At 38.8% G+C, this 24,484-nt stretch overlaps 1 protein-coding gene across 2 annotated transcripts in view; it reads left to right on the forward strand.

Annotated features, from left to right (window-relative positions):
• The first annotated feature begins 1,272 nt into the window (after positions 1 to 1,272).
• Positions 1,273 to 24,484, forward strand: part of adam19b (ADAM metallopeptidase domain 19b) — a 40,091-nt gene continuing 16,879 nt past the window's right edge. Inside the window, exons 1-4 of one of the 2 annotated variants that reach the window (XM_017690166.2) lie at positions 1,273 to 1,519; positions 1,699 to 1,799; positions 2,730 to 2,800; positions 24,345 to 24,423. In XM_017690166.2, coding sequence (XP_017545655.1) covers positions 1,414 to 1,519; positions 1,699 to 1,799; positions 2,730 to 2,800; positions 24,345 to 24,423 — 357 coding nt within the window. In that variant the 5' untranslated portion in view covers positions 1,273 to 1,413. The remainder of the gene's footprint in view (positions 1,520 to 1,698; positions 1,800 to 2,729; positions 2,801 to 24,344; positions 24,424 to 24,484) is intronic. The other variant, XM_017690164.2, reaches the window with a different exon arrangement.

The following is a 24,484-nucleotide window of genomic DNA, read 5'->3' on the forward strand; positions in this document are numbered from 1 at the left end:
CATCCGCATCACACTGACTCACTATTTTCCTTACAACTTCCACAACAGTAGCATACGCCTCTCTACTGCCATTCTTATGAGGAGGAAGCAGTTGATGTCTGTTTTTGAGCAATGTCAGCAATTTACTACTGTGAGAGTGGCAGGGGTGGCAGCATCACACTCGCCTCTTTTCCAAGGTAGGAATCTGCCACAAGACAGACAGTTGTGCTCATAAGTTTAGATACACCTGGCTGGATTTGTCACCACTTGAAACCAGTTTTAGAAATGATTAGAGATCACACAAAACATTTCTTTTACTTTGTAATAGTTCTCACATGTGACTATTTACAATCACAGACATTTGCATATTACCTAATCAAAATTTACATACCCTTGTAGGTTATGTTGGGTCTAAAAGCATGTATACTAAGAAACCTCACTCTCAGAAATGTATATCATATATAACCTCTTCAAATCTTTCCTCCTTTTTTGAAAACACTGAAAAATGAACTTATGCTTAAAGGGGAGCTCAGAAACTGTTCAAAATTTCAGCATTTTTAAACGGTTGAAACGTAAACAAAGTCAATCAGAGTGGTTTAATGTGAAATGCTCCGCTCTTGATAAACTTGTTTTATGAGAATTGTTCCCAGTGGTAGTGATAGGAACCAGACGTCTGACGAATTGAGTGCCTCTAAAAGCTCCTTCACAGAAAGTTTTTACATGAAACGGTTAGACATATGCTGCCAGATGTCTGACACATTGTTTTAAGACAGTATTGTGACAGAGTTTTGACTTAAAATGTATTTTAATCCATTGTTTAACTCATTCACGGCGGAGGGGTACATTCATGGTGTTGTAAGGCATTATAGTCCCCAGAGAATATTTTTTCTTTCAGATTTTCCACTATTCCCACCATCATTAACATTACATATAGGAACTCAGAAGACGTGTAGGTTCACTGGCGTTTTGGATAGTAAATAAAGTGTCTATATTTGTGCGGTAGACATTGTGAGTTCTGGTTCCCATCACCACCACTGTGAAGAAATCAGTCTGTAAGTTTCTCTAAAATGAACCATTTCACATCAAACCAGTCTGAATGACTCTCAATATCTCAGCCACTGAATTATTCATTCATTAAATGTAGAAAATTGGCGGAATGCCCCTTTAATGTGTGTAAAATGGAAAATAGAGAGTCTCTGATTTCAGTGCAGCGTGTATGTAGCATAAGGTCGGTGTGAGGTGATCAGCGCGAGCGAAGACCCAAAGGGGGCGTGGCCGCTCTGGTGATGTAAAGCGCGGAGAAGCCGCTGCGCTCGCGCTGAAACTGAGCACGCAGAGCTGCTGTCCGCGCGGAGTACAGCGCGGTGCTGTGGATGGAGAACGCTCCCTGAACGGCTAGTCGCCCGCCGCTATCTCCGCTGTGCGCTGTGCGTGATGGGGGAGGGCTGCACTGACCAGCGCGCTGCCCACTCCAGCCTCTGGCCACCTCTCATCTGTTTCATTCTGCTTCTCCAGTGCACTGCCTTCAGCCAGAACACAGGTAAAGCGAGCTACTGTTTACAGTCTGAGCGAAGCGTGCTGCTCGAGGCTGCATGTTGATAAAGGAGCGGAGGCTTTGTGCTCTCCCCAGAGCAGCGTGAAGGCTTCAGTGTTAGAAAATGCCGTATCGACTGCTTGGAAGTGGTTTGAAGATATCTGTCTTGTTCTCTGTCGATTCAGACTCGCTGTGGAGCTTCCTCAACACCGTGGAGCACTATGGGCTCACGTCGCCTCAGTGGCTGAGCCCAGCAAGACACAAAAGATCCCAAATGAACACCAAGGTAAACAGTGTTATGGATCCAACCTGAGTCTCATTTCACAGGCCATTTGAATCTGCTTTAGTCTACAAACTAGAAACCAGCCAAATAACATGTTTCGGACTTTTAACTTGAACGTTACACTACAGTCATGCCTTAATGAGGTTTCTTTCATCAAAGTACATGATTGAACGGTCCATTTTGTCACTAACAGAACAATCAAAGCCTCAAGAAAGTTCACCAAATGTTGTAGCTAATCTTGTAGCATCTTGAGCGGGCGAAGCTTTGAACAGTTGCGCTCACATAAAATCATATTTTTCATTTAAACTCAAGAAAAATAACTTACTTGCAGAAAATGTGTTTTGGTAATGTTACACACTGATTTCCACACTTTGGGACACAATTGCTTCAAATCGATGAGGTCTAATTGCTTTCCATGTGGCCATGAGGGACAGGGATGCAGTCTCACTTCCTGCTATAACCTCCAGGGCTGTGGCTTGATGTGTTTTGTGTGCAAAACTGTGTTTCGGTACTGACATGAAAACAGCAGTTTTTGAGGTTTTTTAATTAAAAAATTATACTCATGATACATCTAAATCTTCCAGCTTTGCTTGAAAAGAAATCAAAAGATTCACACCCTGAAAAATGACCCAAAAAATGTCAGTGTTCTTTTCACATTTTGAAATTTGGGGGTTAGGGTTTGGGACAGACACCTCCCAGTAGAAAGTACCCTGTAAATGATGATTTTGTATACAGTTAGCTCACTAATATCTCAGTTAACACCTTGGGTTTCAAAGCTTTTGCAATTTGAGCTTCAGTGGAATGATGTAGCTACACATGACCTGTTGTCACACTGGCACATTAGCACAAACACGCATAGCAAGGTGTGAAAATGCTCTTTTACTGTCATTTCTGTTGCCATGTCCAGTAATGCTGTCTTTTTTCCATCGTCAGCATCCTTCAGAAGCAGAAGTCAAGATCACTGCGGAGGGAGCGGAGCTGGTTCTTCAGCTCCAGAGAAATGAGTGAGTGGCTGCTGTGTATGCACTTACAGTGATGAACATCTCATTTTAATCTAAATTTGGGCCTTGTTCCATTTGCTAACTTTCACTGTACTTTAACACTTCTTCAGTGATGTAAATGGCAACAATGTATAGTGAAACCACTCACAAATTTCTCAATATGATGTGCATCTAAACATTCTGCTCTGCTGGAGTACAATCTGAGTGATGCCAATTTTTAAAAAAACTAATATCTATACCCATATAATTACAATATCATTGTAAATCCCTAAGAAAAATAAACAACTGAATAATAAATAAATAAGAAAAATAAGTACTTGTAAGTTCTTAGAAGCCAAATAAATTTAAATTAGCAATTAGGAATATCATGGAGTGTTTTTCTGTGGAAGTTACAGTGAAACCTGTACCATTTACATCAGTAACTGTGATATAAATGGTATGGGTTTTATACAAATATTCTTAATATAATAGTATAAAATCTAGCTATTCATTTCAGAGCATGTACTGTCTCACAAACCCAATATATATGTACATCCCAGAGGCAATGCAGGCACAGTAATATCTGGGGCTCATATCTGGTCTTATTTTACCTGGTCTTCTGGGGTCAGATGTGAATCTCATAACAAGAACATCTGAGGCCAACCATGAGAAATTTTGGGTTAAATGTGGATGGGGCCATAGACTATTAAGGTTTAGAACAAAGAAATGATCTAAACCAATTTCTAAACCAATCTGACTGAGCTCTGAACACTGAACATTTCACACAACACGTCTGTCCTTAGGCTATTAATATAACTCCAACAAACTTGTGTTATCAATTGTCCGCTAGATATTAAAAGAGCACTGATGAGAGGAATTTCAGGATGGGTTTTAAAGGGCACATACTCTTGTTTGCTTTGGATATATCCACAATCCAGCATCAAAAAATTATCAAGTTGTGCCAAGATCGTTAAGAGATTACGGCCGTCCCCCATGAAACTATACTTGGCCACTTTTGTCACTGCACACCACATTTTAGTGTTAAAAGTGTTGATTTTTCAGAGTTAAAATTTTAGTGTTGATGAGGTTCGTTTGTGGAGTTGTTTTTAGCGAGTTGATAAAACTCTGGTGTTATAGGGGAGTGTAAGCACACAGCAAATTTCCCAGTCTTAGATCTACACAGAGAGTTAATTTTATCACTTTCTCAGTGTATTTAGGTTAGTATTTCTCAGTGTATTTAACACACCAATACGCATCAGATACACGTTATTAAGTGTTGGTATTTTACATCAGTTTAAGAGTAGATTTAATACTGGCAAATTTGCTGTGTACTTATGCAAATTTACACTGACTCTGGCAGTTGTTACGATAAGTTAATAATTAATTATAATGCTATAGGGGAGTGTAATGCTATAATAAGACTTCAACCATTACCCCACATTAGAGCACCAGATTTGTTGAGACATAGTATTTTTGTATGGAGTGGCCCATCCTTTTTTACTAGGATCCATAGGATCTTAGTTACACCACTGCACTTTGTTATAGAGTCTCAGTACTATAACAGCGCATGAGTGCATCTCTGTGGTTTGGCTGTGTTGATTTTGGCTAGTGCAGATGTCCATGTGTTGATGGAGAGTATTTGCATTGTGTGGTCACTCGGAGCCGTAGGGGAATGACACCTGATCCTGCTGGTCTGTGACACAGGAAGTTTTGCATCCTCCCCTGGTGTCAGTTAGCCATTATTGAAGCAGCTGACCAATCTAAGTGTCTTTGATGGTCCTCAGGAAACAGCTAAAGAAGAAAAGGCAGCTTATTCTTCAGCTTTGTTGAAATCTTCATAGACAAATGCTTCAGTTGTTCCTGAGGGGACTGGATTCCATGGATGTGTTTTGTTAGAGCTCTGTATCTTTTGCCTCTAGTGATGCTGAAGTCCCTGCAGCTCTATCCTCCATCTGATTAGCTCAGGTCCCATCAGGAAAGCTCATTAGCAGATGGAAAAGCCTTAGAGACACAAGTAGAGCTCCAACTGGACCATGACTCCACTGCGTCTGACTGCTGGGCCCAGGGGGTGGGGGGTAGAGGGCGCACGCAAAAATAAATACCTTGGTAATGGAGACAATGTGCATTGTTCACACCTTTGTGCTCTTCAGTGTGTATAGATTCTGTTCTTAACTAAGATCGAATCCCCAGTAGTGGACAGTATGTAATTTGTTTTTTCATCTATCATTACTTAAGTATTTCCATTTTCACTCCACTACATTTAAAAGTCAAATATCTTATTTTTTACTCCACTATATTATGTGAAATCTGTCGTTCCTTTTGGTTTATGTGTGTATAAAGACGTAACATGTCAAAACAAAAGAAGCACAAAGCAAGAACACCAATCAGGGCACAGCGCGCAGTTTGTTTTGAGCTTGTTTTGACCTGTTGGTCATACCGACCCAGTGCAAGCATATGGTTCAACATCAGTGCAGCAGTGTAAAATTTTGGGAGTGTCTATTCAACATAAATGATGAACTACCTTAACTTTGTGTAAATTTTTATTTTCTTTTTTCTGAATTAGATTTTATAGTAAATTAGTTTTGGCTAGTTTATGTTTATGAACAGAGACCTACAGATGCAGTTTATTAAAGGAAACGTATTTGTGATCCTGAGTTTAAAGTTTTTATTAATTTATTAAGTAATTAAGTAATTAAGTTGCAAATAAATCTTAAACTGAAACTTTGCTTGTTTGCAAAAAGTGATTTCAGAGCCACTCGGTTCTACCTGATGGAAATGGTTTGCCTTCAGTGTTTTGTGCTTATGATTTAATAGACATTCTTTTAAAATATTGGTGACACTAGAGTGTTTTCACCTAAAACAAGTTAATGAAGCAAGAGTCTTGTTACAAAAATGGTAATAGGACATTGCAGTCATAACTATTCTTTAAGTACTTTTATTTTTGATACTTAAGTACATTTGAAGGCAGTTATTTTAGTACTTTTACTCAAATAAAGATCTTAAGGGAGGACATCTGCTTTTGCTGGAGTACTATTTTACCCTGGGTATCTCTACTTTAACTCAAGTACATGGTTTGTGTATTTCGTCCACCACTGCAAATCCCAAATAAGAAAGCACTGGTGAATATCAGAATCTTCATGGAATCTGTGTAAGTGGGTTGTAGGAAGAAATTTCTTCTTTAGAATGGCTGGTGAATGAGGCCCGATGTTATTTTATGGACTACAGTGTTGGGGATACAGTGCTAATTATCTGTTGTCACTGCTATTTATTCTATATTTGTATACATTGTAGACATGCCTAAAAATAAAGGACTTGGATGTGTTGTCCTAGGGAAAACCTTTAGGGTCCATATCATGGAATGCCAAATTTTCCTCTCTTTTTTGATAGAAAAGTTTCAGAATCTACCATTCATTAACAGTCCATAGGTTTACGTATGAAAAGTAAGAGGCAAAACAACCTGTCTTTAATTCAGGGTTCTTGTGATGTCACAAAATCCAACTCTTTTAAATATGCCTGCTTATTTGAGTTTTTCAGCCTGGACTGCTTTATGAATGAAGCACAACACAGGGCAACTAATCAAAACATAGGTTTACATATCAGTCTTAAAGGCCCACTAACAAAAACAGGCTGATTAATTCAAAGCAATAAAGAGTGGTCAGAAAATGGTCATGTAAAAATAATTACTCTTTTTGGTGCATAAACATATGAGTGGACATCAGAGGAACAAATAAAATGCAAAAAAAATCCTATAGAACATGTAGAATAATGTGGAGGTTCCTTAAACTTAAAAAAAGTTTTCACACTCGTTGCCCATTTCAAGTGTTTCCTTGAAGAGCCATCTATCAGAAGTGGTTCTTCTGTGAACCACTTTGACATATCTGAAGAGTTTAGGTGCTTTATTATCCAGGGCGTTAGAATGTTTCGCATTAAAACTGTTTTTCCTCAATACACAGAGGGAAGGATGTGACTCTTGTCTTACAAGATAAATTGGTAAAGTAATGACTTCCTCTTATCAAGAGTGAGCAACATCCTCTGAAGAACATTACGGTGTACTCTGTGTGCTCATTCCACTCAACACACATGAGGTGTGTCTGTACATATTTTTGCATCATCATTTTACCTTTAAATTAAAGCATTTAAACCATATATAGTGTGAAGGGATTCCTCTGAGCGTTCCTGTAGTGTTTTCTGGCTTTTCTATAAGCTGTGTTGTGTTTGATTCTTGTTCATACAAGTATTGATTAACAGTGATGAAAAATTCATGCAGGTTGCTGTAATCTGACCACAGCTAATTCATGAGTGCAAGAGCATTACTGAAATGGAGAATGAGTGTTGTAATTTTCCTTTGTTTATAAATTTTGAAATCCTTTGTCCTCGCTGTCCACTTTCATCACAACAACGCCCATTCATCATCAGAGACACCCTGCCTTTTTACTGATTATAAGAGCTGTAAGACATGGCTCCTTTGATCTGCTGAATCATTAACCCTCAGAAGTCTGAGTTATCACCAGCAAACAGAAAAAAGACCAAATATAGACTCAAGCCTGCTGATACACCATGTAAACGGAGCTATTTATGTAAGTTGTAGGAATTTAATGATTCACAAAATTTTGAATTCAGTTCATTACAAAATGAAGAAAAAGTGTCTTGATTCAATTCACTTGTATTCAAAATTTATTTTTAAACATCAAAAACAGCATTGATACATTTTCTTCCAACAACAGCGATAAACACACACACACACGCACACACACACATGTATGTATATGTGTAAATTTTATAAGTATATAAAATAATTTTTTCCCAATATTCAAATAGCACATTAAAATTAGCATAAGAATGACATGTAACTTTGTTCCCTGAATAAGACATAACTTATTTTCACTTAAAAATCAGCACAACATTTCATTTGACTGGTTGAGTTGTTTACTTTTTACCTACGACTGCGCATTTTGCAATACAGCAAAAATAAGGAGGGCCTGAAAATCTGCCTCAGGTTAATATGTTAATATGCTCATGTGTTCATTTTCAGTTTATTAGAGCATTCAACGTTTTAAAGGTGGAGCATTTTAAATAATAAAGCTAATCTGTTAATCCTAAATTTATATCATTATATGCTTAAGAGGAGTATCCCTGATCTCAGTTTTAAGTTAAAGAGAAAGCAGTATTTTCAGAGCAGGGCTAGCTTGTTTTTAGTATGCTTCATGCTATATTGAGTATTAAACTGAGTACTTTGTTTTCTCAAGTCTGTTAAATGTATTGTTACCTGCATTGTATTAACTGTATTGGATTGAGAGGCTTATGCCAAAGATACCATAGCATACATTGTATCATAGTGTTGTAGAATTTAAGTAGTATTGCAAAATAAAAGTAATAGCTCTCAGCTTTTTAGGGAAACCTTGTCTTTACTTCAATACTGTGCTTTTTAAATAAAGCTACAAAGCGAGATGTATAAGGGGTTTATTTTTTTTAAACCTTTAATTAGATCACCCATTTTCTAGTATTTTATAGCCTCTGCACTCTCTGTATCCTCTTATTTATTCCTCTCTGGTGCTGTAATAACAATGACACTGTCTCCCTCTGGCCTTCACCATTAACCTCATTCATCTTTATTCTCTCCCTTCCTCTCTCTTTCTCTCTCTGTCCCTCTCCATCTCGCTCTGCTCTCCCTCTCTCCTCTTTTCATCTCTCTGAGAGGAGGTAGTCCATACTAATTGAGTTTCCGGTGTAATGCCCACGAGCACAGGCAGCTCAGTGTGTCAGAAAGCAAAGACAATCGGTCTTACCCTACACTGCACCAATAAGAGTCCTTGGACAAGACTCCTAACACCGCCTTGCCCTACCTGTGTAAAATGATCAAATTGTAAGTCGCTCTGGATAAGAGCGTCAGCCAAATGCCATAAATGTAAATGTAAAGTTTCATAACGTATCACTCATTCCGTATCACTCATATATGTTTCAAAACATATTACTCACTCCATACTGTCCATATGTGGACGACCAGTTTCTGAGGTATAAAGAGAGGCTGGAAAATAGTCATTCCAACTTATTTGGGTGTATCCTGCCTTCTGCTCAATGACAGCTGGGATAATCTCCAGCAACAGACACCCAGAAGGCTAAGTGGTTTAGAAAGTGTGTGTGTGTGTGTGTGTGTGTGTGTGTGTGTGTGTGTGTGTGTGTGTGTGTGTGTGTGTGATATAAATCCTCACTAAAATCTGAAGTGGAAATCAGGGTTAGAGAGAAAGTACAAGACAAATTTAGGAAAAGGGAGATTAACATGGTGAAGAACTGCCTACTTTGACAGGAAAGGGCTGTCTAACTGAGTTGTAAAACAACCAACATTTAAATAAAATAAAACAACACAGTGTTGTTATTGTGTGACCTGTTGGCGTAGATAATTTTCAAACTGGGGCTAGAGCAAAGATAGAGCTGCATAAAACAAATTCGGCAAACACGAGGATATCTTCATTATTACGCTTCAAAGAAAGCTGTCGAACATTTAGAGCTGTGGATTAACTGTGAGATGTGATTAACTGTAACAATAGTCTAAGATGCTCCACCCTCTCAATGTCTATTTTTTTGTTTAGCATTGGAAAAGCTCTGATTAATCATATAAAGATTGAAGGGTAACACTTCACTTGAATCCTGACACATAACGTTGACATAACCATGCCATAAACATGTCATAGCAGATGTCATATGCTGTTATGCGTCATCAAAAGGTTTTGTTCAGCAGGAGAACATTGTCATGATAGTATTATCTGTAATTGTCGTGTCAGATACTATGATGTTTGAAGTTGTAACAGCTTATGTCACATGCTAATTTTTGCTGTGTTTGTTGTTATGATCAAACATTATACCAACAGCGAGAGCCTTAAATCATATTTCTCTGTTATCATAATAGAAAACATTGAGTTGTCATTCTAAATATTACAAATCCCAGCAAGTGCTTTGACTTTTCAACTACAATTTAATTTACTTTATCTTGTCTGTATCTATGAGGACAATGCATATTAATTAAAATTTCCATAAATGTGCCAGTTTAGACAGTTTAAATAATATTCAACTTTGAAAACATTAGTTTTGTCACATTTTCTCCTTCATAGCTCTCTGTGTGCACTCTCTGCGAGACACTACACTTATCCAGAATGTAAAAAAGCAGCAGTGATCTTCAGGCATCTGTAGTTAGTGGCTGTCATCCAAACTAGATCTGTCTCTGTCAAGTTCAGTGCGTGTACTCTGTTGTGTGTGTATGTGTGTGTGCTGTGTGTCTCCAGGCTTTTAGCCTAATGAGTGTCTTTCAGGCAGTCTCTGGCCCAGAGCAGCCCATTTGGCCCAGTGCCATGCAGGACTGTGCTGACTCACACCTCAAACAGAGAATAAGGGACTGGACCAGTGATGGAGAACAGTGGATGGAAAACTCAAAGAGATGTTTATATCGCAGGGTTTCCCATCAGTGCTACTGGACAGCCATCATTTTTCAGAATCAAGAAAAAAAACACCTAAGCCTCAACAACTAAATATACAATTTTTAGCATTTAATGTGTCCATTATATTTTCCATCATTACAGCCTCCCTTATTTTCCAGAGACTTGCTTTCAGTTTATCTGTGAAACCTGCAGGGATATTTTTCCACACCTCCAAAGTTCAGTCTTAGAAGCTGCATTTTCTGCATCTTACAGTCCCAAGTAATCCCAATATTACACATTTGATGATAAGGTCTGGACTCTGGGATTTCATGATTTTCAGTGTAGGCCTACTTTCAGGGATCTTTCCAGGGAACAAAGACAGGTGGTCTAATAAACACCTACATAAAATATTACCACTGTGATACTTGTTTGTTTTATTTATTTACATTACAAATGAAAATGAATGTACATCAAAATATTAGAAAGTGTTTTGCTTCTTCTATAAAGTTAGCATTCTGGAGGTATTTGGACATGGACGCTGTGTGGCCGTTTTATGTGTTTTTGTAAACTACTCCTTGTAATTAATCTCTTGTACACCCCCACTGGAGAGTCAAAGGCTGGAGAGATGTAAGGGTCATTAATCTTTCCCTTTTCTCTGTTTGTTGTCCTCCGCTCCCGTATGTGGACAGTTCATCACGTTTTCTGACTTGTCAGGGAACGGCCTCTCTTCACCTCTCCCTTTTTCTCTCTTCATTTGTTTCCTTCACCCCATTTAAAGCCTTTTACTCTCTTAAAGCATGTCCAGACCCTGTGGCCTCCTATGAGGCTTTGTGGCCTTTGCTCTTGTAAATGTTTGTGTGTTGGGGAAATGATAATAAAGCATGCTGGCTACGTTCTAAATGTTTTATTTCATTATTTCTCTCTGTTTTGTCTTGTAGTTTGTTTGTTTGACTTTGTGGTGACCCCTCTCTTACAGACTGGCTGTCATGTACAGGATAGCAGCTTCTCTCTCTTTCTCTGTCTTTCTCTCTTCCAATCACTCTCTATTTCCCTCTTTCTGGTTTTCCCTCTCTGTTGGGACACACCCTTTATCATCGCTTTCAGGTGTTTCATTTAGTTTCATTCATTTCATTTCCATAGGTCTATAAAATCAACCTTCTCGCCAAGCATTCTGCCTTTACAAACATTTGAGGAAGAATGGGTCATTCTAAAGAGGTGACTGAATTCGAGAGTGGTGCTGTAATAGGATGCCACTGGTCTAGCCTCTTGTCTTTTTCTCTTCTCTCTATTTCACGTTCTTGGTCTTTCTCTCCTTCACCTTTTTTCGCTCTCTCGCTATCTGATTATATTCCTCTCTCTCTTCATCTACCGTCTCTCTCTCCCCTCCTCCTCCTCTCCTTTGCTCACAGTCTACATTTCGTTTATTCATTGATCATATTTCATCTCTCTCTGATATACAGCCCCTCCCTTCTCTCATCCTCTGTTCAGAGTGATGTCATTCAGTGCTGGTGTAGAATGTTGCCTGCTGACCCTACAGCAGCAGCAGCAGCAGACCCCCTCTCCCTCACCCCCGCCCACTCCCCTCCCCATCCCGCCCGTGTTAAACTGTGCTCTTTGTTTCTGCTCTTGCTAAATTGCTGTGTCTCAAACACACTCAATCTGCGTGCCGTCTGGCTCAGCTCCAACTGCATAGACCTGCATGCATGCTAAATCAGCTCCTTTCATCTTATGCTTCAGTGGGGTGACATGTTAATGTGCTTTTCAGAGAAGGAAAGAAAAGAAAAGAATACAAACAGACAGGCGTAAAGGAAAGATTTCAGAACCATACAATGGAAGGGCCAATTTAAATGTTCTGAAACATAGAAATATTTTACAAATATGTTGCCCACCTTATTTTTAGAGGATTCATTTGAGTCAGTATTGTAGTATTTTCAAAATAAGGCACATTGCAGCTGTCATTAATTAAAATTTTTTGCATTAATTATGTACATGTACTTGTATTTAAAAATGCATTTTATATAGTGTTAAAATGTCATGATCAGTAGTCCAATTGAAATCAAGGCTGTGCAGTCCTGCATGTAATTTTGAGACAAAGATGAGCATGGTGCATAAGCCCCTTCACCTCACCACACACTTTACTCTGATAGGATGAACCCAGGTGCATTGCTGTGATCAGTGACATTGGTTTCTATGAAAGAGGGTAAATCAGAGACCCTCAGAAGAGACTAAGCGAAACAGTTTTTCAATATTCAAATATTAAAATTAAATAATTTAGTAATGCAATAGAGAAATAAAACACTATGTTTTTCATGTGAAATTTAAAACCAATAATGTGGAAAGAAGCAGTGCTAAAATATAACAAAAGTAAATCAGTTTTCCTTCAATCAGGTAGATAAAAAAAGCAATCTGTATTTAAATTTTAAGTTTAAACAGAGAATTTTGCTGTCTACCATCATGTTTTGTTAACTTTTTGTAAGCAGTAATGTCAAAACATTCCTAATGAGTGTGAGAAAGATGCTTAATGACATCACCAACTAACCAACTATCGAATTAGTTGCCAGCTAATTTGGTCATCTGTTTTAGTCAACTAAGTCGAATAATCGTTGCAGCCCTACTATTCAGCCTATAGCAGTTTATATATATATATCCATTCACACTGAAGCTATAGGTAGTGTTTCAGCACAGACTGCTTTTTGTGCCTGGCAAAATATGCACCAACCAATCAGCAGTCATTTACATATTGTTGCGTTCAGAACAAAACTTCATATCTTTATTTTTGTCAGGGTTTTTTTGGTTTGATTTTTTTTACACAATTTGGAAACACCAGCTGTCCTTTACATATTGTGAAAATTGCAGTGGAGAGCTGGTAGAGATGGCCTTATTCTACAAAAAAAAAAAAGATTAGAAGAAGACACAAGTTTTGTTCTGACAGCGACAAAATGTCAGTCTTGACTGTCAAACCAAAGTCAGCATGTTTAATTCTGGCAACACAAAGTTAAAAAGTGGAATTCAAGAGGAAAAATAAAAGGCAAATGCAGGACATTGTCCCTTAGTATTAAGTAGTTTAATAGTACTTTTTTGGTTATTGTTTTGAAGATTTTGTCACAACAGCAGTGACTTATAAAGATGCAATGTAGAATCAACAGAAATGTAGAGTATCAGCAGCTGGAGTAAAGCAGCATGCTAAGAACAGGCCTCATAAAGATGATGAAGGAGATGATTGGTTGGAGTAATTGCTGTGATTTGCATTACATGGTCCCAGATATTCTTTGCTTATAAACAAAAACTAGATAAAAAAATCTAGGTCACAATAAGAAAGTGTGACAGGCTTGTAACAGGCAGCCTTGCTTCCGATTATACCTCCTGCTGCTGCTACATTGGTGCATGTTGCACACTGTAACTTTATCAGGAGAGCCTCTTAATCTGCTGCCATCAGCATTAGTAGACATACTGTAAGCCTGCTAGGCCTATCCTGTAATACAGAGAGCTATTTTTGTGAGCGTGTGCTTTATGGCAGGCCTCTCTAGGGAGAAGGGAGTGCTGGCATGGCTGAAGCCTCTGTCAGGGTGTCACTTACAAAGCCCAGTCAATCAATCGCCCAGTAGTGGCAGCATTTCTACTATATGTAAGACAGGAACAACCCCCCCAGACCCCCTCTCTCATTTTTCTTTCTGTGTCTATAGGTCAGTGATGTCATGCAGAGCCTCTGTCATTCAACTGTTCTATCAATGCTCCATCCACAAATGCAGTGTTGTAGCTGCTGTTATGATGTTGCATTACAGAATGTTGGAGAAAGGCCCATTTAACTCAGTGGCCTCAGTTTTTGTCAAAATACCTTCATTGAGAGTGAATTATTCCTTTCAAATGATGTTTATTTTGTATGCATGACTGTTAAACTAGATCCAGTGTTTTTATGTCTGTAATCCAACCCTGCCTTGCAGCTACATCAGGCATCTGTGGTTGAATCCTATTCTAACTTCTTTTTTCATTTTTTCAGAAACTAAAGATTCTTGTATCTTCTATGTTACAGATTCTATTTAAATACAGGTTTTTGTGCAATTGTGACTGATTAAATGTATTTAATACACAAATGTGGCCTGAAGAGCTGTTTATGCAGTAGTAAAATAAAATAAAATTAAAAAAAATTATACAACCCCAATTCAATTGAAGTTGTGACGTTGCGTAAAACATAAATAAAAACAGAATACAATGATTTGCAAATCCTTTTCAACCTATATTCATTTGAATACACTACAAAGACAAGATATTTAATATTCAAACGGATAAACTTTCTTGTTTTTTGCAAATATTCACTCATTTTGAATTTGATGCCTGCGACACGTTCCAAAGAAGTTGGGACAGGGGCAACAAAAGACTGGGAAAATTGAGGAATGCTCAACACCTGTTTGGAACTTTCCACAGGTGAACAGGTTAATTGGAAACAGGTGAGTGTCATGATTGGGTATAAAGGGAGCATCCCTTAAAGGCTCAGTTGTTCACAAGCAAGGATGGGGTGAGGTTCACCACTTTGTGAATAACTGCGTGAGCAAATAGTCCAACAGTTTAAGAACAATGTTTCTCAACGTGCAATTGCAATGAATTTAGGGATTTCATCATCTACAGTCCATAATATCATCAAAAGATTCAGAGAATCTGGAGAAATCGCTGCAAGTAAGCGGCAAAGCAGAAAACCAACATTGAATGCCTGTGACCTTCGATCCCTCAAGCACCACTGCATTAAAAACTGTAACATTCTGTAACGGATATTACCACATGGGCTCAAGAACACTTCAGAAAACCACTGTCAGTGAACACAGTTCGTCTCTCCATCTACAAGTGCAAGTTAAAACTCTGCCATGCAAAGCGAAAGCTGTATATCAACAACTCCCAGAAACGCCGCCGGCTTCTCTGGGCCCGAGCTCATCTGAGATGGACTGACGCAAAGTGGAAAAGTGTCCTGTGGTCTGACGAGTCCACATTTCAAATTGTTTTTGGAAATCATGGACGACGTGTCCTCCGGGCCAAAGAGGAAAAGGACTGTCCGGATTGTTTTCACCGCAAAGTTCAAAAGCCAGTGTCTCTGATGGTGTGGGAGTGTGTTACTGCCCATGGCATGGGTAATTTGCACATCTGTGAAGGCACCATTAATGCTGAAAGATGCATACAGGTTTTGGAGCAACATATGCTGACATCCAAGCAACGTCTTTTTCAGGGACATCCCTGCTTATTTCAACAAGACAATGCCAAGCCACATTCTGCATGTTACAACAGCGTGGCTTCGTAGTAAAAGAGTGCGGGTATTAGACTGGCCTGCCTGCAGTCCAGACCTGTCTCCTGTTGAAAATGTGTGGTGCATTATGAAGCGCAAAATACGACAACAGAGACCCCGGACTGTTGAGCAACTGAAGTTGTACATCAAGCAAGAATGGGAAAGAATTCCACCTTCAAAGCTTCAACAATTAGTGTCCTCAGTTCCCAAACGCTTATTGAGTGTTGTTAAAAGGAAAGGTGATGTAACACAGTGGTAAACATGCCCCTGTCCCAACTTCTTTGGAACATGTCATATCAAATTCAAAATGAGTGAATATTTGCAAAAAACAATAAAGTTTATCCGTTTGAACATTAAATATCTTGTCTTTGTAGTGTATTCAGTGGAATATAAGTTGAAAAGGATTTGCAAATGATCGTATTCTGTTTTTATTTATGTTTTATGCAATGTCCCAACTTCATTGGAATTGGGGTTGTATAAAACAAGCGACACACTGAATCTTTTGAGACACAAAAAGATGTTGCTGTCTTAACTTTTAGAGTTAATTAGGATATGTGCTATAATTGTAAAGTCAGGCATAAATATCACCACTATCATGAGAAAAGCTAAATTTTTATTTTTATTATGCCATTTAAAACCCATTTTTTGCATTGTGCGAGCTTTTTGTGATGAATTGGTCAAAAGAAAAAGTCCTACAATTTATTTAACGTCTTGCTCCATTATCAAACTTTAGTACTATCTTCCCTCAGCTTGATCCTTGCTTTACACATTCCTTGAACAATCTGCCAGTTCTTTTCTGAGAGTTTAACTTCTGCAGTTACTTACTGACTTACTAAATATTTTATAGAATAATTAATAAATTATAATCCTTATAGTTAAACTGCCACATTTAGATACCATTTATGCTTTTTACACCCTGACCTCTTCAATGTGTAAGTCAATGAGATCACTCCCACGCTCTTGCTTCTTGTCTTTCTATGCCTTTAGGTCAGTGACATCATGCTGAGCCTCTGTCAGTTAATTGTCATGTATGATTCTCACTATGTGCCAGCGGCTGTTTGCCATCCAGGCCTGATATAGCGTCCGCCATGGGTCATTCTGCTGACGGCTGAGAGCCAGCGTTGTCTGTGGTGTGATGGCTTCAATAGATGGCCATTGTTTAAGTAGTGCTGCTGAAGTGGTTTACATCAGAACTGTTCCACATCGCTCTGCCCCACTGCCCTTCATACTGCCCCCAGATCACAAACCATTTCCATGCCCTTTAACAGCAGAATGGCCGCAGAGAGTGACACTGCTGTGGTGACAAGATAAGATGGCAGGGTCTTCTTTCTTTGTGTGTTGCAGATTTAGACAGTCAATGTTCCATGTTGGAGACTAAATGTATTGCAAAACTGTATTTATTCTCTACCAGGACAAGGGCACAGCTAGTCACTCTGACAGCTTAATGCAATGTTAAATGAAATCTCTTAGCCTTGACATATCTTAGAAAAGGTTATGTTAATAAAAATATAAAAAAGAACAAATGCCATCTTCAAGATAGCTGCTACTACTGTTTTTAGCTAGGCAACATCCCTTTGTCCATTTCTTAGATAACAGTAGTTCATATACATGTGGGTAAAGTTCAGAAAACTAATTTAATTGGTCATTTATCAAGTTATGCAGTATTCTGTAGCTTAGCATTTATCTCTCAGTCTCATAACTTAGAAAGAATACTTTGTTCATCAATGTTCTCGTACTACAATGCCCATCATCCAGTATCTCTGTCAACCAACAACTGCTAGCCCAGCTACTTATCTATAATAAATACTACCAAGCTAGCATTAGTGCCTTGGTCATCAAATAAAATTGTAAATAAAACTATAAATCCCACCTTAATTCAGCACAAAATAAATTCAGCCAGTGATAATGAGGTGAAATATTAAAATAGCCAGCTACATTGCTATGTTTAACTTTTACATTTTTTTTTTAATTTGTTGTCCTCCACATCTAATCCTCATTCCATTTGAGTAATACAGATTTAAAAAAAACACAGTACAGTTATATTTGTTATATTTGGCATCCTAGCAGTTATGTTAGCTATATGGCTAGAAGTGGGCAGTGTGATGATATTTTATCATTATTGTGATACATTTTGTTAAAGGTAGTATGCTTTTGTGAGCATATTATAAATATCATCAATAGTTAAAGAACACTGACCAAATGCATGGTTCACTACAAAGCACATAATTTGTCCTGTTTAACTCTGATTTAGGCCAGTGCAGTGTGTGAAACATGACACAAAACGTTTTTGGTGGTAGTTTTTAAATGTGGTGCATTGTGTGTCCTCCCACCTTCAAGATACATCAGAAAGGGGTATTCCTAGCCTTTAAATTGGAAAAAAGTCACTCTAGAGGCTGATAGGGCATTGCAAATAAGCATTTACAACAGATGTAGCAAAGAAATATTTCTTTTTGGCTGGAGTTTACTTTTAACAGTTTGAGGCAGTTATGATTTAGACAGTTTGTATGAACCTAATTGGTGGGGTATAAGCTTTCATTGCTTGCTAGCTACATTAGCCTTGCAAACAGTGCAAAACTAAAGAAGCAAACTTTTAACACATAGCATGTCTTCATTGATCAACTACATTCAAGGGGTAGTCCCTTGAACATTCCTGGACATTCATGTCCCTGCATGCATTATCGTTGTACCAGCATGTCCTTGTAGCCGACTGTCAGCACTCACCCAGAAGCATTTAATCATGCAGTCGCTAACATTAGTGCACCATAAAGCTATTTATGGCTGTGGCCAAGTAGGTGCTGATGTCATTTCCAGGCTCACTGCCCATCTGAGGATGAGTTAACCTTTTATGCTGTGCTGGGAACAGCATTGTCATTTCTTTTAGAGCTGTTTGGATTTGCATTTGAGTAATAGTAACTCATCCCACATCATGCCTTTTTTTAAGCAACTACTGCACTTCCCCTGAGCCTGGAGGAGGTAGGGATGAGTTGGTAGTATCCCATGTGGCCTTAGGAGGTGCAGCGGTATGGGTGTTCCTGTCTGATGGCCATGAGGTCGCAACCCAGTGGGTCTGGGCTGTGTCCAGAGCATTGTTAGAGTTTTCAGTATAAACACAGAGAGACAGAACGCCTGCCTGACCACCATTCACTCAGCTTGCCCTACAGACCCACTGCCTGTGTGTGTGTGGGAGGTGCAGCAGTGTCAGCGGTGACACTGATGTCAATGATGGAGCCATAAATATCCCCTCTGCTCTGGGTGGAACTGTCTGCTTAATGGAGAAACTCTATTTGTCAAATTTAGCAATTGACCTGTTGAGTTTTGAACAGCAGTTTATTTGGGAATAAGAGATATTTTTCTCATTTTGTTGTTAACTGAATTTACTGTCTGTAAACTGTTACAACAATAATAACAGTTATAACAATAATAATATGAAACCAATTGCAATGCAGATAAGTGAATAAAAGGATTAGTTAGTCACATGCAAGTTCACAGTGTCAGTAATTTGTAGGAAACTGTCAATCAAAATGAAGACTTTCTAGTTTTGTTGAGAAACAAAAAAAGAAAAAAAAACAACTGTAAGATGATTATAAATTAGTTTACATTTTCTAGTATCTATAATTTAATAGCTTCTTATTATTTTTAAACCTGAAATATTGAATAAAATATCCAGATATCTAGTTTATAATGTTTGAACCTACATTGTACGAGTAATTACTGTGTATACAGTACTGTGCGACCCGAATTTGATTTCTAGCCAGAATGGCCATTAGCAAAAAACCCTCAACAACTAAATATACTATCACATTTTCAGTATTTCATGTATTCAGTATTTGCCTTTATTACAGCTTCCATTATTTTCAAGTGACTCGTTTTCAGTCTTTCAAAGAAGTCTGCTGGGATATTTTTCCACAAAGTTTAGTCTTAGTAGTTGGTTGCATTTTCGGCTTTTCACAATCCAAGTAAATCCAAGTAACACAATCCCAGATACGTTCAGTAATGTTGTGGTCTGGACTCTGGGTTGGTCAGTTCATAGTTCTGAGCATCTTTGCTTGCATTGCAAGTCTCACAAATATGAAAGTTTCAAATGCTATTTATCTGATGGTGGCAGTTTTGGTGGTCCACCAGGACTTGCATGGCTCTCTGCACATTTTAATAATTTTTTAACTCCACTTTTAAAATTATTTTCCTTCCCCAAGACATATCTCCTGAAAATGAATTAATTATTGACCATTTTGACTGGAAATTAATCAAATGAAATGCATGTCTGACTGTTACACAGAACAACGTGATTCTGTAACGCTAGGTTGATGAATTAGACACTTGCAGATAAAAGATAAAATGTAGGTTTATTAAATGGAGAATGAACTGAAGTGACAGGGTTAACACCAGACCAGGTCATCAACCAGATTAACCAAATGCAATACATGGGTGAAGATGATAACAGAGTCAGGTAAACATGAGGGTCGTAATTGACTAAGCCAAAAGGACAAGTCTGAGAATCCATCCATCAATCCATCATCTTCCGCTTCTCTGGGGTTCGGGTTGCGGGGGCAGCATCCTAAGCAATGAGGCCCAGACCTCCCTTTCCCCAGCCACTTCCACTAGCTCCCAGGCCAGCTGGGCGATATAGTCATGCCAGCGTGTCCTGGGTCTTCCCCGGGGTCACCTCCCGGGTGGACTTGCCTGTGACACCTCCCAAGGGAGGCGTCCAGGAGGCATCCTAACCAGATGCCCGAACCACCTCAGCTGGCTCCTCTCGACATGGAGAAGCAGCAGCTCTACTCCAAGTCCCTCCCGGATGACCGAACTTCTCACCCTATCTCTAAGGGAGAGTCCAGACACCCTGCGGAGGAAACTCATTTCGGCCGCTTGTATTCGCGATCTCGTTCTTTCGGTCATTACCCAAAGCTCATGACGATAGGTGAGGGTGGGAACGACTGGTAAATCGAGAGCCTTGCCTTATGGCTCAGCTCTTTCTTTACCACAACAGACCAGTAAAGAGCCTGCATCACTGCTGACCCAGCACCAATCTGCCTGTCAATCTCCCGCTCCCTTTTACCATCACTCGTGAACAAGACCCTGAGATACTTAAACTCCTCCACTTGAGGCAAGAGCTCATCCCCGACCCAGAAAGGGCTCTCCACCCTTTCCCGCCTGAGAACTATGGCCTCGGATTTGGAGGTACTGATTCTCATCCTGGCCGCTTCACACTCGGCTGCAAACCGATCCAGCGTAAGCTGAAGTTCACGGCCTGATATCCCCAATAGGACCACATCATCTGCAAACAGCAGCAATGTGACCTTGAGGTCACCAAACCGGACACCCTCCATCCCCTGACTGTGCCTAGAAATTCTATCCATAAAAATTATCAATAGAATCGGTGACAAAGGGCATGGAGGTATGGAGTCCAACTCTCACTGGGAACAAGTCTGACTTACTGCCAGCCATGTGAACCAAACTCCTGCTTTGTTTGTACAGGGCCTGAATGGCTCATAGCAAAGAGCCATGTACCCTGTACTCCCGAAGCAAATCCACAGAGCACATGTGGACTGGTTGGGCAAACTCCCATGAACCCTCCAGAATCCTGGAGAGGGTGAAGAGTTGGTCCAGTGTTCCACGACCAGGGAATCCGAGTCCGAGAATCAGCAACAAAAAAACAAAGCAAGGTCATAAACAAACTTATATACAAAGAAAAACAGATGATGGTAATCAATATTCAGCTGACTGTGATCTGCTGGTTGGCCTGTGATTGGTGTGGAATTATGTGACAAACTGAGGGATTCTGGCAAGTGGAGTCTGAATGAGAGTCCGAATGAGGACCAGGAGTCGTGACAGATTACAAACTTTTAAATATAAAATACTGTTTAATTCAGTAATCCTTAAGACTTAGGACTGTGATGCATACAAACCTTTTATTGCAGGTAAATCCATGTAATGTTATAGTATAATGGTAAATATCCATGTGGTTCTACTATGCTTGTGGTATTATCCAATTGGAGTATGTCTAGATATGTAACCTTTCAGATGAGTCTGCTGTGTGTGGAGATAACTCACAGTGCAGGAGATCAGTGTTGTGCATACCACCAGCCCCACCCCGGCCACTGAAATCCTAAACAGTTATTTTGGTGAGGACGAAGGTCACTAGTTATTCTTGACATCGCTCCCTGTTTGATCAGCTAAGGAAAACTGGGTCTTTGTTTGTACGTTACTAGAATGTCTGAAATAATCCTGAAAATTATCCTAATACTTGAAAAGTCAAGCCAGAAGACTTAATCCATCATCCTGACAGTATGTAGACTTAATTTCATATAAAACCATATGACAATTTCCTAGATCGGATTTATAAAACAGATTATGAGCAATAGGAATGGGGATTGTTGAGAAAAAGTCTCCTTTAACCTTCCTCCTACCCAGGAAGAGCTAAACTGTAAACCAGCAGCATAGTTTGCTCTCTGTCTAGACTGCAGCTGAGACATTGCCAAGTCTGCTTACTGACCTGGTGCAACCAAAAGACTGTACTTCAGTAGAAGAATAAATATTTCTTCAAGAAACTATTTCAGTATGTTAATATTACAGTCAATGCTAAAATAATGGTAGTGTGCTTTCTGCTGTAAGGCTGTGATCCACACTGTAATACAGTACTGTAGGCTTGGCATCAGCTTAAATTCAAAGTGCAAAGCCATTTATGGGACTGACACAGTGTTCTTGAGTGACAGATTGAGAGTAGGGTGTGAACAGTAGGGCACACTGGCTGTACAGCTCAATGAACCTGTAAGAGGACACAGTTTGAAGATCCATAGAAGAGTAAATGTAAAATATTTAAAATATTTAAAAAGCATTTAAAAATGCTTTAAAAAGTGAAATCTTGCTCTGAAGAAAGTAATGCATGGACTATGTTTGTTTGAAATGCATACATTATGTACAGTAAAAGTCAGAGACCACCATTTCATTGATTTAATTTCCAGTCAAAATGGCCATTAAGTACAAGTTGTTTATTTATTAATCAGCAGAAAATGGCACAGAAGCCCCAACAAGTAGATCACATTTTTCATTATTTACTGTGTGCATCTTTTGCATTTATTACAGCTTTCATTCTTTTTTAGATACTTTCAGTTTTTCAAAGAAATATGCAGAGATGTTTTCTTGCAAAGCTTCTTGTAAACACAAAGTTCAGTCTTAGAAGTTGGTTGTATTTCCTGCTGCTCACACTCAGAAAACATTCCAAGCACATTGAGTGATGCAGAGTTCTGTGTTCTGGTGTGGTCAGTCCGTTGTTATGAGAACACCAGCAGCTTCTTTGGGAGAAGCATGTCTTGATCTTCACAGTAGAGTGCTTGGGGTCATTGCTGTATAATGGATTTGCTAGTCGAATGTTTTCTAGTGGGTAGAGTATGATGTATTCATATTTGTTTGTACTTATCAGTACTGATGCCTTTAATCAAAATCAACTCTAGATGTTATTATAAAACCCCAAATTTGCACTGATTCTTCACCTTTGGCTGACCTGGTAGATGTGGCTCTAAAATGCTTTCCTGCTTCTCCGGTGTATATACTGTGTTCTGCTACTTCTTCAAGTTTTGACTCATCAGCCCAAAAACTTACTACACATCTCAGATATCCAGTTTTGGAGTTCTAGAGTTTTTTTTTGTCCATTTACTTATCATGATAGCTGCACATGCTCTCAGACCTGTAGTGTTGAGTTGCCTTCTCACAGTGGAAGGATAAACAGAAACACCTGTGGATTTTTTTCAGATCTGAAGCAAGAGTGGAGCTTGATTTTCTCCTCTCAGTGATGAAAGCTTTTTAAGTGCTGTTTATCTGATAGTAACAGCTTTGGTGGCCTACCAGGGCTTGCACAGTTTGTATGGAGTCCCATATTGTCTGTATCTTTTAACAGTTTTTTGACTTCACATTTTGGAAACTCTTCTTTTTTCACATATTTTCCTTTGACTGCACAAAATGAATCAAATATATTACAGAAACAATTTCAGTTGTAATCCAGGACCAGAATTGATGAACTCTGGTATTGTTGTTCATCATTTTACTTTATATGAAGGTTCTGTGAATTATATACATTTCAATTAATAGGTTCTTTAGGAAACCAAAAGTGGTTATTTTGTGGCAGCACTCCAAAAAATTATTTTGGTATAACCACAAATCCCACTCAGAGTCAAACATAATTCTAAATACAGAAAAATAAGTGGGAGCCACCCACAGATGAAGTAATGCAATCATCATGACATGCTGCTGAACTTGCTCAGCTCTTTTTTTGTCATATTAAGTCTGTAGTATCTGTAGATCTTTGCTTACCTTTAAAGTGTGTTACAGCCATATTCTGGTCGAATCAAATACATTACAAAAACAAATGTTGTTTTTAATTGTGTAATATTTTGGTTATGATTGTGTTGATGTGGTATATTTTAATGCATATGGATATAATGTACACATTTGAATGAAGTAAGTTCATCTTAAACAAATTAAAAAATGCTAACTAATCTACATCTTGCAGCATTCCTCCTTTGAATTGCTTCCACTGCTGCTCTGTTTTGTAACAATGAATGAATTTATGAGCTTGGAGCCATTACAGAGGAGTGCAGTACCACACTCTGCCATTTTCTCATCCAGAAATACTCCTAGAACACATTAGATAATTAGAAATCTTCCAGTAAGTGAAATCCAGAAACCTGCACCTCATATGGATCAAACCCTCATTTACTTCAGAGCAGACATCAAAAGAGGAGTAGCAACAGTCGTGACATGTTTATATTCCTCCTTTCAGTGAGAGATGGAGGACATGCCAGTATTAACAATGCTTTACACAAGGATTAGGTGCAGACGTATAGTTAAATGTGCAGTATTAATCCGTATTCTATTTGGTGTTTGTGTATTTAAGGGAGCTGTTGGCCCCCAATTATCAGGAGATATGGTACAGTTCAAACGGAGCCCGCCAGTTCTCCAGCCCATCCAACAGGGTGAGTACAGGACCTGTTCCAAAACTACACACGGCAGATGGTATTCATGAACATTTGCTCA

Source organism: Pygocentrus nattereri, chromosome 8 (assembly GCF_015220715.1).
Source record: "Pygocentrus nattereri isolate fPygNat1 chromosome 8, fPygNat1.pri, whole genome shotgun sequence".
Classification (NCBI taxonomy): domain Eukaryota; kingdom Metazoa; phylum Chordata; class Actinopteri; order Characiformes; family Serrasalmidae; genus Pygocentrus; species Pygocentrus nattereri.